Source organism: Dermacentor albipictus, unplaced genomic scaffold, assembly GCF_038994185.2.
Source record: "Dermacentor albipictus isolate Rhodes 1998 colony unplaced genomic scaffold, USDA_Dalb.pri_finalv2 scaffold_70, whole genome shotgun sequence".
In the NCBI taxonomy this organism is placed as follows: domain Eukaryota; kingdom Metazoa; phylum Arthropoda; class Arachnida; order Ixodida; family Ixodidae; genus Dermacentor; species Dermacentor albipictus.
The window spans coordinates 54,124-70,520 of NW_027225624.1; the positions used below are offsets into that span (position 1 = coordinate 54,124).

The 16,397-nt window shown below is 44.3% G+C and overlaps 1 protein-coding gene across 1 annotated transcript in view; it reads left to right on the forward strand.

Moving 5' to 3' along the window:
• Positions 1 to 5,172: 5,172 nt before the first annotated feature.
• LOC139053104 (hatching enzyme 1.2-like) overlaps positions 5,173 to 16,397 on the forward strand; it is a 154,782-nt gene continuing 143,557 nt past the window's right edge. The window contains exon 1 of the mRNA XM_070530260.1: positions 5,173 to 5,646. Within this exon, the coding sequence (XP_070386361.1) occupies positions 5,523 to 5,646 (124 nt within the window). The 5' untranslated portion in view covers positions 5,173 to 5,522. The remainder of the gene's footprint in view (positions 5,647 to 16,397) is intronic.

The following is a 16,397-nucleotide window of genomic DNA, read 5'->3' on the forward strand; positions in this document are numbered from 1 at the left end:
TTCACGAAAAGTTTTTAGAAAACGTGTAGAGCGACAGAAAGTTGAGCGTGTAAGCGAGGACTCATGGTTTGAAAAGTTAACGCCAAGATAAACAAAAATGACAACATAAAAGCCGAATAAAGACAAGATTGTTTCACCGTGGGGCGAAAAAGAATGAAGACGCAATCATATTTGCGCATCTTCTGAGGAAGGTAGCGCCAGCCTGTCAATCATGGACAAGGCGCGTGAACTGTCGACAAATATCGGTTCTGGCATGGCAATTTATATTTAAGAAGGATAAAGGAGAATCAGACGCTGGCTTACGTGCAGGATACCACAAACACTCACATGGCACATCTGGACCATAGAGTGCACTTTGACTTCATCTGCCTCAATAGTCAAAATATAGAGTACTGCAGTCACGAAACTTAGACGGTGTTCTACCGGTGTACAACACTTTCGCTCATTTAACCTCTGAATGACAGAACGACCTGTTTGTCCTACGTAAAAGCGACCTCAGCCAGAGGAAATACTATAATCTACTCTGACACACCATTTATATATATATTTATTTATTTATTTATTCATTTATTTATTATTTATTTATCTTGCTTCCAAGGCCAGAGAGCATTACAGGAAGGAGTGGTAAATAAATCTTTGCACAGTAAAATAGAAAAAAATACAGGTATAACAACTAACGAAAAACACGTTAGCAAAAGGCTTCATGAATGGCAGTGCTGAAGCTGTCGATGTCGGTGATGGCGGCGATGGGAGCGAGAAGGTGGTTCCATTCTTTGCTAGTCTTCAGAATGAAAGATTCGCTGTAGGTATCAGTACGACAAGATGGCACACCAACTTTGTAGTTATGGTTTGAGCGCGATGACATGTAGAAGGGGAGCGGAAAAAAGAACGTCTTTTCGAATCAAATTATAATGATAGATATTGTGAAAAAATGAAATGCGAAACCATTTACGGCACAATGATAGTTCAGGTAAGACAAGTGTTGCTTTCATTAATTGAATAGGCTCTGCCGCAGAGCTTCGCGAACGATGATTCAAAACATGTTATGCGCCTCGGTGCAGATTCTTGCTGTCCTAGTCCCAGTGTGGTCACCGCGCTGCACTTATGGATCTGACGGATTTCATGACCACAATCTTGGTGACAGCGTCACCGGGGTATCAGTGGATGGCGGCATGTGCGAGAACATAGCGCATTTCATCCTGGAATCTGCGCTTCCGCCTTTTCCTGTGACGTCTCATTACGTAGGGCTTCCAGCGGCTTTAAAACTAGTCGCATTGCAAGTTTCCTCCTGTGGGCTTGGCAGAAGGGCTTCGGGAATGATGCTTAAAAACCCGTTATGCTTCTCCGTGCAGGTTAGTCCTTACTTACCTCCGAAGTGATATTGTAGTGACAACCATTTCCTGATGCGGCTGCCATGCCCACTTGTGTTGTCTGATATGCTTCCTTTTGTGTTGCACCTTTCATCATGTGGCGATATATCGCCACATGATATTGAGGTAAACCCAGGTTCAACTGAGAGGGATCCTTTGATGACGCTGCTTGATGGGCAGATTAACATGATGATCACCATGAATATCCTATTATCGAATCAAAAAGAATGAAATTAGATATAACAGATATGAAAGAAAGACTAGGCGGTTTGGAGGCTAACTCGTCTCTTCTGCAATCTTTAGAACAAGAACTTATAAATACGAAGTCAATTGTCGCTGCTTTGCAAACACAGGTGTCATATTTACTGCATATATTAGATGACCAAGAAAATAGAGGTAGAGGGAATAACCTGATTGTATACGCTATACAAGAACATGACACTGAAACATCGGATAGCTTCACGAAAATACTACAAAAGGATTTGTTCAAGGATAAGCTGGGACTCACTCTTAGTGGCATGCAGATGTGCCACAGACTAGGCAAAAACAAAGGAAAAAGCCGCCCAGTGATAATGAAATTCTTAGATTCCCGAGCGAATTAAACTAACCATTCTCAGAGCTTGTTCAACGTTAAAAGGAACAAACCTTTTCCTAACAGAAGCTTTCTCATTCAGAGTGCGTCAAATCAGAAAAAAATTATGGATAAGAGCTAAACAGGAAAAAGAAAATATTGCTAAGGTGACGTTGATGCTAAGCGTGGATGGCGTAATGTTTGTATGGGACGAAGCTAAAGATAAGCGCTTTAAGCTGACTACAAAAAAATGAATTCACAAGGTAAGCAGTAGGCTGTTCCAAATTCTTAGCATGAGGGGTCGCAGTGTCGTGATTAAGACTACCCAGTTTGAGGGCATGCTTTTTTCACAAGAGTCCGACGTTGCCGTGTTAGTCAAAACCTGGTTAAGCGATGATATATTTGACAGTGAATTCGTGCCAAAGCATTATAAAGTGTTACGTAGGGACCGAAACAGGAGAGGGGGCGAGGGGGGGGGGGATATTGCTGTACTGAACAAATCTTCTATTATGTTGCAGACAATGTGTGATGTTCCGGATCTAGAAAGCATATTTTATGAATTCTACGTGAATAATATCAGGTATATCCTTGGGACTGTGGACAGACCTTCTAACTCATCTGTTGACAACTTGGAGCGCTTATCAACTTATGTGCATTCATATGTAACACGAGATGATAAATTAATACTAACCGGAGATTTCAACCTGGCAAATATCAACTGGGGCGCTTTTTCTTTGTATTAAGTTGAGAGCACGGAAAGTGTTATGAGTGATCTAGCTTTTAACTCTGATCTACTACAAATTGTTAAGAAATTCACACGAATTCAAAATGATTCAGCATCCATTTTAGATTTTCTTTTTGTAAGTGGCGCCATAAAAGGCATCATTTCATGTACAGTAACATCAGGTATATCTGACCATGAGGCAGTTGTTCTGACGCTAAAAAAGACTTTAATCAATCGAAGCAATAAGGTTCAATCATTTTATAATTTTTAAAGAGTTCACGATGACTGTAGAATGGATGTGCTAGCTTTTAATTTCGATCGCTTTGCAGGCTTTGATTGTAGCGTAAACGACGCCTGGCTTTTTTTTTAATGCCTCGTTTTTGATTCTGTGGAACGTGTTGCTCCTAAAATAGGTAAGAAGTCCGAGTGCCGCAATCCATGGAATGCGCGGGACACGTTCCAAATGAGTAGGAAACTTAAGCTATTAAAAAGGAAACGCGCCGAAATGAAGGACGGCAAAGAACTGAAAACCGCTATTGATAACTTGACTGAACCACTTAAAGAAAAAATTGTCGCAGCTAATGAGTACTGTCACAGCACATTACTACCCAACTTTATCAGATCATCTCCGGAGAAATTCTGAAGGGTTGTGACGCCACCCTCTTCGTCTTCCGACACGTTTCTTCTAAATGGTGAAAGTGTGCGGAAAATAGTGCGCTCTGCTTTTAATAACCACTTTAGGAGTGTATTCACAAGTGATAACGGCTGTTTACCGTGATTATCTGCTCAACTGCCTTACCTTGCTGCCATCGTTACTGCGGAACATGGCAATCTAAATTTATTGTTAAGTCTTGACACTAAGAAATCTCCAGGGCCAGATAAGATTCCAAACTGTTTTCTAAGGTGCTATTATGAATGGTCTGCAAGATACCGGCGCATTCTATTTGGGAGGTCAATCCGCGAAGCATCATTGCCGGAAGACTGCAAAATTGCTAGACCAAGCCTTTAGATAAATCTGGGGATAAATCTACCATCAAAAATTACAGACCGATTTCATTAACATCAAGATCTGGTAATCTCTTAGAGCATATAATTCTTAAACATATAACTGGTTTTCTAGATGAACATGACGTTTTAACAAACATGCAGCACGGTTTTAGAAGTGGCCTTTCAATGACCACTCAATTATAGTTGAAATCGTACATGACATTGCTAACAGTGTAAACAAAGGGAAACAACCACGCGATATTCGTGGATTTCAGCAAGGCGTTTGATAAGGTGTCTCATGCTAAATTGCTTCATAAGCTAGCTGTGTCAAAAAATGAAAAAAAAAATATTAGCATGGATTCAAGCCTACCTTACAAACCGTCATCAGTTTGTTACTGTAAATAAAACAACCTCTGATATAGTTGCCGTCAATCCTGGCATCCCACAGGGATCCGTTCTTGGCCCCTTTTCTTTTTGTTATATGTAAATGATATCGTCACCAACCTCTCCGTTAAAATCAGGCTTTACGTTGACGACTGCGTGCTGTACGATGAAATAACTGCTGAAGAAGACCAACTCAGGTAAAACAGGAACATTAATAAGGTAGTTGAATTATGCAAATGTGAGTTTATTTTGAAGAGACAGCATATACAGATAAGTGGATAACATTAAAGAATAACCCACGACTGTATCGCTATGGCGCAGAAAATGCTTTTTTTTTGTCAAGGGTAACGCAGTACAAACGCATTGGTTTGTACATAACAAATGATCTTTCCTGGTCAAAGCACCTTGACACAATAATAGCAAACTGTCGCCGCAAGTTGTTTTTTTCTAAGACGCGTATTAAAATCCTCGACACCAACAGTACATCTATTGGCTTACAAAACACTCGTCCACCCCGTTTTATACATGCAGTAATCATATGGGACCCGTTCATTTAAAGCGATATTGGAAAGCTGCAAAGTTTACAAAGAAAGCAGGTCGATTCATTTACAATACATATGGGCGTACTTCAATTACTAACATTTCGGAGGGGCTTGCCTTCTAGCTGGCTTGTAATGCTATTATTTTTGCCATTACCACTGACAGAAAACTGGTCTTGCAAGCAGACCGAACGCATGAACTGTTTTGTGAATGGCTGTCCCGCATTCACGAAAGGTTTCGCTAGCAAGAATTGTTTTCCATTTGTCGGCACTCATCGCTAACAATATGTTCGCTGTTGTACTATGGGCCGGAGCATGTTCGTGCGTACTATTATAGATGGGTCTAGAGTACAAACAGCTTCTTAAATACGCATATCTCACGAAGGCACTGTTCAGCGAATGGTGAAATCGAACGGTTTGATATATCTAGAGCGACGGCTAATGTGACAACAATGCTCCCGAATGATATGACCTATTCAAGCAGCCTCTAGTGCCTGAGATTCATTCGCCGTGCCGTATAAGTGACGCGTTCTCGCTCCGATATTGTTGTTGCCATCACTTACGTAACAACCGAGTTCATCGATGGCCTCAGTGAATGGGAGAAGGGCGTGACAAGACCTTTCAACGTGTTCGTTCGTTTGCTTGCGCTTCAGTTACTACTGCAATAAGGGTAATCTGGAACGCAGTCCGAAGGTAATTGCACCCCGCGGTGCGTCGTCTACCGCAACAAAAACGTGCGCGCATGCCGTCTCCGATATCGCGGGGCCTTGCCGCGGGCCTCTCGCTCCCCTATCTCTCGCGTTAATACGATTGACGTGACGTCAAGTGGTCGTGCAGATTCCTGACGCGAAGCGACGCTACCGGCCTCTTCTCGATTGGAGCTGACAGCCGGCGGCTGCGCTGGACCATTGTCCTTCCGATCGGCGTGCTCAGCTGTACTCGCACCGATGGCCGCTCTCACGTCGCACGTTCTCCGGTGCGCCGCGGTGCTGCTGCTGCTGGTGTGCGTCGCCTCTGCGCGGCCCGTGCGCACCACGCCATCGTTCTTCGTCTACAACCCCAACAACACAGGTGGGGGCGCCACTCCTGTCCTTTTCTTCTGCCGGCCGTCTCGCACTCACTGCACGCACTGCAGCGCGTGGAAGACAGCGGTGTGAAGTTCGTCTGTCTTTCACGCTCGCTTTCACTCGCTCAGTGAGCTGGCAGCCATGAGCTGCACTGGCTGACAGCTCACCGGTTGGTAGATGCATGTTTGAGCCATCGGCTTTGCAGGAGTCAATCGATTTCAGTTTTGCTGGAAAGATACCGACACTTCAAAATGATGCAGGCTGGTACCAGTGAAAAGCGCTCTGAACCGGCACGCGCAGTTTATGTTGAGTTTATCTGCCACGGTGTATCAAATACTACGGCGTTCTGGTGCTGACAACGGCGTCACGAGTTTGATTCCAGGCATTCAGCGGCCGCATTCAATGGGAGCGGGATGCGAAAAGACACTCGTGTACAGAGTTTCTCGTACAAAATTAACTCTTTGAGGTGATGCAAATTATACCTTTGGCTCAGGTGCTCTCATTTGGCTCTCATTGCCCAGGTGCTAGGCTTCCATGTTGAGCTCAATGAATCAATTAAACAGGCAACCAATCAATCAAGAAATCAATGGGCTGAATTTACAGACACCTAAAACTAAAGTAAGAAACACTACTGAAACTTAGAAAATTTATTCTCTTAGACATATCGGTGTCGATGAACTTTTCCATGACTTTTCCATGGTTGCTAAAATTGCGCTGTATACCGCTGCGATCGCGCTACGCATAGAGCAACGTATAAAAACTTACCTTCAGAATATATCTCCGAGCACTATCTAAATACTTACCTTTTCGTCTACGATCGGTGTTGTTGGTGACCTTGAAACAGTCTGGGTTCCCATTACCCTTGCTTATAAAAAGAGTACTATAGGTAAGTCCTACCGCCTTCTCTCTACGCCATGTTCCTTTGCTAATGAATACCATGACGCTATTTGCCATGTTCGCAACCGCTTTCGTTCATCTTCCACAGTGTTCCTAGGCAACTCCAACTTTCCAAACATTGCGTGGAACACTGACCCAGACTCGTTATCAGCCTTTTCGCAAGAAACTAAGGAATTTTCATATACGTGCTCTTCCTTTTCTCTTCCACAACTAGTAACTGGTGCTACGCAATCCTGTGGTAATATAGCGAATACGCTCGACCGAATTTTAACATCGAATTCTCACCTAGAAACTGCAATCACGCATTCACCTGGCGTTGCCGCCTTCACTAACTTTTAATACGCTTAGTCCTAAACTCATTAACTAGAAAGAATTTACGCGACTATAAAAGGGCTCATTTTGATGTGATTAACGGAGAACTAACCTTATTTCTAGATGTATTCTTACGATATTTCGACAATCATTCTGTTCAATGTAACTGGGATTTGTTTTTAACTAAAGCAATCGGGGCACGGAAATAAACCAAGTTGTATAATTACTTTTAACTCTCAAGCACCCTGGCATGGTCCTGAGATCAGGCACCTTGCTAACCGAAAGAAACGTGTTTTTCTTTTCGTTTGGCTATGAATTCACCTGCTGAATCAACATGGGCTACTCACAAAACAACATTTGATGCTTATGTCTCTACACTCAAGCTTCCTAAGAACCATTTTCTAGCTAGGACTCTTCCATCGCTACTAACAAGTAATGTTAAAATAATTTGGAGAACCATCAACCATAATCTACAATCAGAATATATTGGATAACTCCTCGCGATTAGTGTGCTACTGTTATACACCAGCCATTAGCGAAAAACTTTTCTAACACGTGTATAAGTGTTTTGCCGGCCAAAAGTAAATATCATTATGTACAAATGCCTCCCATTACTGTTGAAATGGCTGCTGTTCTAAAATTAGTTAATTCCATGAATAATAATTATTCTGCCGAGAATGACACAGCTGTTAACACCAAGTTTTTATAAAGTGATAGTGTAGTTACTTCAAACATATGTTCAAAGCTTTTTCAACAATCACAACATACATCCACACTGTCTAACGAAGGACGCTCGAGAAGCTGTGTCCTCTACATGAGTCAGGTAATAAAACTCGCACATGAAGTGCCTTGCCACTTCCATGACTAGTACCTGTTGTAAACTATTGTATCATATAAGTTTTTCTAGCATTGACACTTTCCTTGAGTCTAATTCATTCTTCACTCCAACACAGCATGGCCTTCTTTTTTTTTCTGTGAAATGCCACATGATAAGTTATATTGAATCTTAGACCAGTCTGCTTGTGCCGACTGTACGTTCTTCAATTTCTGTAAGGTATTTCACAAGGTATGTCAGATTATTCTATTCAAAGTAATCCAAATCTGGATCCTAACCTCCTCACCTGGGTTGAGTGTTTCTCAACAAATTTTCACTCATTTTGTTGTAGCTAATAGACACACTTCTTCTTTCAGTGACGTTCATTCTGGCGTGCCCCAAGGTTAGGTTCTGGGCCCTCTCCTATTTCTCACTTATCTTTACGGCCTTCTGGCTACAGTATCCTCTAACATACATTTGTTTGCTGATGATTGTGTTATATTTCGCGAAATAACCGATGAATCCGACGTTTACCAACTACAACTTGATCTTAACTCAATAGTTAAATGGCGTAACTGTTTATAAATGGCCCTGAATATTAACAAGTGTAAAGCACTACATGCCTCGCGGGTGGATCGCCACCAAGACGTTTCCTGCCTAAACAGCGTTACTCTAGGAACAGGCAACTCAAAAATATTTCTGTGTCCATATAACCATGAACCCCTCATATTCAATTCACACCGAATGTATTATTAACAACGCTAACCGCATGTTAGGGCATCAGCATCATAAGTCATCTACAGATCCATCTCATCTAAAATACCTAATGCATAAAACTTTGATACGGCCTAAATTAGCGCATGCCACATCCGTCTCGGACCCAGGACATGATAACCTAATTACTTCCTTAGGTCATGTCGAAAATAACACTGTTTGTTCTAATTGTAGCATAACCGCGAGCATTACATCAATAAAGTCTAATCTTGGCCTTCCTTTGCTGTCTTTTCGCGGTAAGATTGCAAGTTTAGCACTTTTTCACAGGCTTTCTCATTTTTTTATATGCCATGTACAGCTCTTTACAAGAGCAAATCATGTATGTATGCCCTTGTACTGATCACTGTCATAAACTTAGCACTGATATGTCACACAAAGCATTTTTCTCAGCCTAATTTGTTTCGCACGTCTGCAGATTAGAACCAACTCCATGCTGATAAGGTAGCTATTACTGATAACCCTCCCTTTTGTGAAACTTTAGCCAACATTGTATAACTATTAGGAACTTCGGAATTTTTGCTGTGTGCTATTTTATTACACACATAACTTCATATTGCAAGAGACCTTTGAATTTCACATTGTTTCTTTCTTTTCCTCGTGTTTTGTCACTGCATTCGTTGTTTATGATGTACCATATCTTGTACCCTATGTTGTACCACTCCCTCCTATAATGTCTGTGGCTTTGAGTGTGTGAAAAATATATAAATAAAAATTTTTAAAATGTCGCCTCATTTATTAAATCTGCAATGCAGTGTTCTTTTTGCCTTCATTCCGAATGTCGACAATGAGCGTTTTATTTTTTTATTTTTTTATTTTTGCTTTTTATCTACAGTTCAAGGCCTACCGTTATTGGGCCGGTAAAGCAGCTGTGCCGGCATTTTCTTTGAAAGTACTTACGCGTACGTGACATTAGCTTTGTCTTATTTTGAGTGCCCCTGCTTATCGTCGCTCGCGAACAATTAATTTGACAAGTACAGCTTTGCCTAACATTTCAGACGTGAGACAATGGTCCATGCAGAGCACCGCTGAACCGCAGGTGGTCTTGTGGAAGACTCAGCTATCGTTGTTTCCTGCGCAGCTTCTGGGGTTGTTAGCTTCTGGGTTTAACCTCTCTAGTGGAGAAAATCATCTTATTCACTCACTTTCGATTCCTTTTTTTTCTTTTTTAGGAACATGAAGCGTATTGAAAAATTAAATAGGCTTCTACAGTTATTTGATCGGGGATCTTTGATGGTGAAATTAAGTATAATCAGTTCATGCAGATAACAGCTGTGGTAGAGCTGCGGAGAGTGAACTTGCATTCTTGTGCTCGAAGTTACCATAGAAGGATGCAAAATGTGAATCTGCACAAACTGAAACCAAGGAGAGTATATAGAAAATTGGCAGCATTTTAAACGAAACATGAACAAATACGTATGAATGAGCGTAAAATTAGTGATAAGCTTTATTGCCATAACAAAGGCAAAGGGAAAACAAAGTAGAAGAAATGGCAACTTGCTGTCGGGGTAGCCGAACTGACAAGATTTTAATGACGCACGCAATGACCTAACAAATGAGCCGCTTAGAATTTTGGGTGTCAGTGTACATGTGGCAAACCCAGCCTTGAGAGTGTTAGCCAACGTAACTGACGATCATAGCAGCGGAAGAGCACCGTCATTTTATTTTTGGTAGCACTACGCTCCAGGTTCAAATTTACACTAACTATTCGCACTCACTCAAAGTCCCAGTGCGCCATCTTTCGTCTTTTTCTGTCTTTATACCCGCCGTGTTGTGATGGCAGCTATGGAGCTTCGCTGCTAAGGCCGAAGCCGCGGGATCGAATCCCGGTCGCAGGCGTCAGATTTCGTTGGGCGTTAAATGCGAAAACGCCCGTGTATCGTGCATTTGGTGCACGTTAGGGAACTCCAGGTGGCAAAAATCAATCGGAAGTACCTAACTATGGCGTGCCTCTTTACCAACTCGGGGTATTGACTTGTAAAATACCCCAAATTTAATTTTCATTTTCTGTAATTTTCTCTTTTTTGGTCTTTCAGCGCTTTGGCCCCATATTGTATGTGCTTCAATCTTACAAATTCCTTCACAAAACAGTATCACAGTGCTCTGGTGGCGCCATCATTAAAGGTTTCTATACTGCGAGAAGACCTGCAAGCTTAAGTAGCAAAAAAACTCGAAGAGTTTCATCTGCGCGGCATGTTGCAGCATGTGCGACGTCTCTAAGTGGCAAATTTTGTGCGTGACGTGTCAATAAGGCTTTTTACAAAACTGTGACTGCTTCACTGACGGTGAGGGTTTTCACTCAGCAGCAATCACACCGTGCACTACGCTGTCCATCAGCAGAACCCAGTCGATGAATGTCCTCGACGTCATTATACCGTGGTGGCCTGAGGAGCACTAGTGCTATACTAGGTCCTATCAGCCCTCGTTTCATCTTTTTCTCTCTCTCGTTTACAAGCACGTTAGCAAACCAAATAACTAATAATCAATCAAAGGTGTTTGTTAAAGCGCCCAGGAACAACCTCGAGGGTATTTGCAAAACAATGCAGGGGAAAAATAGTGCCAGACGCGTACACACATAAAGATAATGTGAGCATTATATTACCCCTTCATCTTTTTCATCTGTATATATTCATCATCATGGCCAGCGTCATCTTCTTCAGCGCGCGACCTGTGAAATAAACCGTTGAGGCTTAACAGCTGTCTCGCAAATGGTGGAGGCTGCTTTCGATCCCTTGGTCCTCTATACACCTTCGAGTTTCCCTGGAGCTTCGTTCAGGCCACCGCTTGCTCTGCCTTTCCGCCAGGATATCCCAAGAAGATCCTCCAAGAAGATCCTCGAACATATGGCGTTTTTGCGGAAGACGACAACAGGACGAACGCCGTGGCTACGATATTTATGAGAGAGACCCGTTGCTTTCCCTAAGTCCTTACCAGCGCCGGCTCTCCCCACGCTCACTTTCTCCACCTTCCGAGGCGCCTCGCAACTACCGTTCGGAAAACTAGATGGTGCAGTTTTTGGAGGGAAAGCTGCATGGCTCGCACAGACTACAATTCCTCCCGCGTGCCCGGCCAATACCTTATTCGTGTTTGTAGAAGGTGTACCAGTCCTAGCCTTGCTTGATACGGGAGCAGCTATTTCTATTATTCACGCTGGCTCGTGCGCTCGTCTCCGCAAAGTTAATGCAGCTTACAGTGTAGCTCTTCTTCGTGGTGCAAATAATGTTGTGATCCGGCCATCGGCGCAATGCACTGTTAGAGTTTCGATCGATGGGAAACGCCACCATATCCAGTTCGCAGTGTTGACTTCCTGTGCTCACATGCTTATACAAGGTTGGGACTTTCTCTCTTCGGCGTCTGCTTTCATCTCGTGCCATCAACGCCTCGTTAACTTGACAGAGACCGACAATTCCGACGACGTGCACGAACCACGCCTTCGCTTACGAACTGCTGACGATTGTATGGTGTCCCCTGGTCGCGAACAACTCCTTGTAGTTAACTGTGACATCACCGATGGCGACGCTTTAGTTCGACCGTCAGCCCATTGTTTATCCAAAGGGATTGCTCTGGCACCCAGCCTTGTTCGCTTTACCGACGGCACGGCCACTTTGGCTGTACTCAACACAACCAAGGAGCCAGTTCTGTTTTCTAAAGGCGCCGCTCTCATGTGCGTCTTGGACACTCAGCCTCTCTCTGTGCTTACCACGGCTACTGCTGTTTCACAACCACCCACAGCTATGGATCCAGTCCCTGCTTCTGTTCTCAATAGAACAACAGAAAGCTGAGCTAGTTGGTAAGGATTCATTATGCAAAAAAGAAGTGAGGTGTGCACCAGAGAAGAGAAGTGGACAACACGAACGCCGGCGTTCGTGTTGTCCACTTCTCTACTCTCGTGTCCTGTCTGCACGCCTGACTTCTTTTTTGCATAATGTTCTCGCTGGTACCATCAGCTCCGATCTAACGCCACAGCAGGCGGTGGAGTTACGGGCGTTGTTATCCAAGCATAAAGACTCATTCGACGCCCACTCTCCTATTCTGGGACAGACTTCTGCGACGGTTCGTCGCATACACACAGATGGAACTTCCATCATGCGCCGGCGGCCATATCGCGTTTCTTCCGCCGAACGCCAGATCATCGATACCCACGTTGCCCACATGCTGAAACGTAGCATAATCCGCATATCCTCAAGCCCTTGGTCGTGACCTGCCGTTTTGGTGTGTAAGAAAGACGGCTCAGTGCAATTTTGCGTAGACTACCGTGCCTTGAACAAAATAACCCGCAAAGATATATATCCACTGCCCTGAATCGATGATACGTCAGATTCATTACAAGGCGCGGAGTACTTCTCCAGCCTTCATTTACACTCCGGATACTGGCAGATACCCATGCACGAAGCAGACAAGGAGAAAACCGCCTTTGCCACACCCGATGGACTTTACGAATTTAACGTAATGCCGTTCGGCATGTGCAATGCTCCCGCCAAATTTGAGCGGATGATTGACACCGTACTACAGAGCCTAAAGTGGAAGACTTGCTTATGCTACTTCGACGACATCATCATACTTTCGTCGACCTTCCATCAGCACTTGCAGCGCCTCGACGAAGTCCTGACATGCCTCTCAGCTGCTGGCCTTCAGATGAATACAAAGAAGTGCCACTTCACCAGCAAAATCATTAAAGTGTTCGGACACTTTGTCAGCAAGGAGGGCCTTCGACCCGACCCCGGCAATATTACCGCTGTCCTCCGCTTCCACAGGCCTCAACGCACCAAAGACTTACGTAGCTTCCTTGGCCTAGCTTTGTATTTTCGGCGCTTCATACGTAACTTTGCCACCATTGCTTCGCCGCTCCATCAACTCCTTCCTTCTGAAGCTCCCTACGTATGGTCGGACGAATGCCAAACTGCTTTTGACGCCCTCAAGTGTGCCCTCACATCCGAACCTGTGCTTTGTCATTTCGACAACACCGCACACACTCTTCTACATACTGACGCCAGCGGACACGGTATCGGCGCTGTTCTTTTTCAACGCCAGCAACATTCTTAAGAACGTGTGGTTGCATACGCAAGTCGCGCTCTAACACCTGCAGAGAAAAATTATACTATTACCGAGCAAGAGTGTCTCGCCGTTCTTTGGTCCGTCCAAAAATGTTGACCTTATCTGCACGGCGACCACATTACGGTCGTTACTGACCACCACGCCTTGTGCTGGTTGGCGACGCTAAAGAATTTAACGGGACGTCTCGGGCGTTGGATAATTCGTTTACAAGAATACGACTTCGACCTCACCTACAAGTCTGGAAAGAAACATCTGGATGCCGATGCTCTCTCTCGTTGTCCCCTACCACCGTCTTCAAACGCTGCTTGCTTACCACCTTCCGTGAGCAAACCGCAGGGCGCGTTGTCTGCATTCCATTCACTCGCAGCTCTCGACCGGCTCCCATCCAGCCATTCTCACATGTTTGCCTCTAGCCAACGTAATGACTCCTACTGCCACTCCGTTATGGAACGTATTCGCAGATCATCTCGCACACCTTACGCTCGGCCCTGTCGGCAGTTGAAGAACTTCAAGATCGAAATTTCGTTATAATACCGGTACGTGTTTCATCCCGAAGGACACCGTTGAGTTCCTGTCGTTCCCCGATCACTTCGGGCTCAGATATTGGAGACCTTTCACGATGATCCCACTGCAGGTCACTTTGGTTTCCATAAAACCTATGAGCGCATTTGCAGCCGCTTCTCTTGGCATGGACTTGCAACCAGCGTAGCGAAATACATGGCTTCCTGTTCGCTCTGCCAACACCGCAAACGAGTGACCTCACCTCCGGCTGTACTGCTCCAACCTGTCCCGTGTCCTGAATCTCCTTTCGCAGTCGTTGGTATCGACCTCTATGGACCTCTACCCTTAACCGCTGGCGGTAAACGATATATCATCACAGCTGTAGACCACTTCACTCGGCACGCTGAAACAGCCGCACTATCTACGGGATCTGCATAGGAGGTTGCAGCTTTTTTTTTTGGAAGCCATCTTTTAACGGCACGGAGCTCCACGTGTCCTTTTGAGTGACCGCGACGGACCTTTCTCTCTAAACTTCTCGACGATGTTCTCTGTGCGTCCAATACCATCGATAAAATGACTTCCTGCCAGCACCCTCAAACTAATGGTCTCACAGAGCGCTTTCATCGCAGGCTGTGCGACATGATATCTGTGTACATCAATCCTGACCACGCCAATTGGGATGTCATTTTACCATTCGTCACTTTCGCATACAACACGGCCGTCCAACGCACTACGGGATACTCGCCTTTTTCCTTGTGTATGGTCGCCAACCACTCACTATCCTCGACGTTTCTTTCTTCGGTGTCCCCGTGCCTTCGTCTACATCAGTGTGTGAGCAGTTCGTTTCGCGCATTGCCCAGTGCCGGCAACATGCCCGCCTCAACACCGACGCCAGTCAACAAGACCGCAAAATTTGCTGTGATGTATCTCGCCGTGTCGTTTCCTTCCACCCTGGAGACGAAGTGCTACTGTGGACTCCAGTTCGCGCTCCTGGATTGTGCGAGAAATTTCAGTCCCGTTTTATCGGGCCCTACAATGTTCGGGAGCAGACTTCGCCAGTTGACTATCGTATCACTCCAGTTGTTCCACCTTTGAACGGCCGCTGCCATGCCACAGAGAGTGTGCATGTTTCGCGTTTAAAGCCTTTCATGCGGCGTTTTCCGCCATAACTAGCGGCGAGGTTGGCCGCTTCCACGCGCGGGGGAAATTGTGTGAGCATTATATTACCCCTTCATCTTCTTCATCTGTATATATTCATCATCATGGCCAGCGTCATCTTCTTCAGCGCGCGATTTGCGAAATAAACCGGTGAGGCTTAACAGCTGTCTCGCAATAATAATAATTTGGCGAATACAGATTTTAACAAAGCACAAAATGTGTACACGAAGACAATACAAAGTTAAAATGGAGAAACAGAAAAAGGATTACCTAATGACGGAACACACAACAGATATAAGAGTTCTCGTTCAGTTATTGAATCTGCTCTGCCGCTCTTTCAGGAAAATATTAAAATTGGGCATAATGACATCCATGGCATTCTGAATGGGCATTATATGTCTGCTGCAGAAGAATGTTCAGGCTGAAAGGCACACTGCTTCCTTCTGCCTTTCTGCGGAATGTAACAGCACACGTTAGAAAGCAAATGGGAGCAGCATGTTTCTCCATGTATTAATGTGTGGGGAAAAATAACATCCCCTTTGTGTCGTCTACAGGAGAGGGTAGGTAACGCGAGTGTGTGTTAGCGCTATGGAGTTGGAAGGCTTTTGACAGAATCAAAGTTTAAATATACATGTGATTTTTTTTGCACATTCTCGAGAAGTACACAATTCGACCTACAAGTTCCGCTCCAAACAATGGAGGCGCACTCAAGAACTGGAAGGCATACTCTTATATAAAGTTGCAAGTAGCCCAGGTTATTTGAAGTCTCTCGTCAACCGACATATTGTACCGAGCATTTGAAGTGCACGCTGTCTCGCCTGTTGAGCGTGGGCCGAGAAACTCAGAGAGCTATCGAAGTACACAACAACTCCTTCGTTCCATGAGCTCTTGGCAGGAGCACGCCTTTAACGCTGTAGGAAAATAAAGTCCTGTTAATCTTCCGAGTGAAGCTTACAGCTTTCGTTTTTGATGCATTTATGACCAGCTTGTTTTCAGCGCACCATGAAGCAATATTTACAATGTCCTTCTGAAGAACGGCATAATCATTAACATTTTCTTAACGCTTTGAAATATTTCTCGTAAAAGTAATGGTCAAAGCAGATCAATTCAGGTTGCTACTTGCAAACAAATATGCAGCCTTAGAACAGAGAGATGAAGATGACATAGAGGCAATGAATGAAACCGTAACTGGGCTGGCTTCACAGGCAGCAATTCAAGTGGGAGGTAAGACACCAAGACAATTAGTA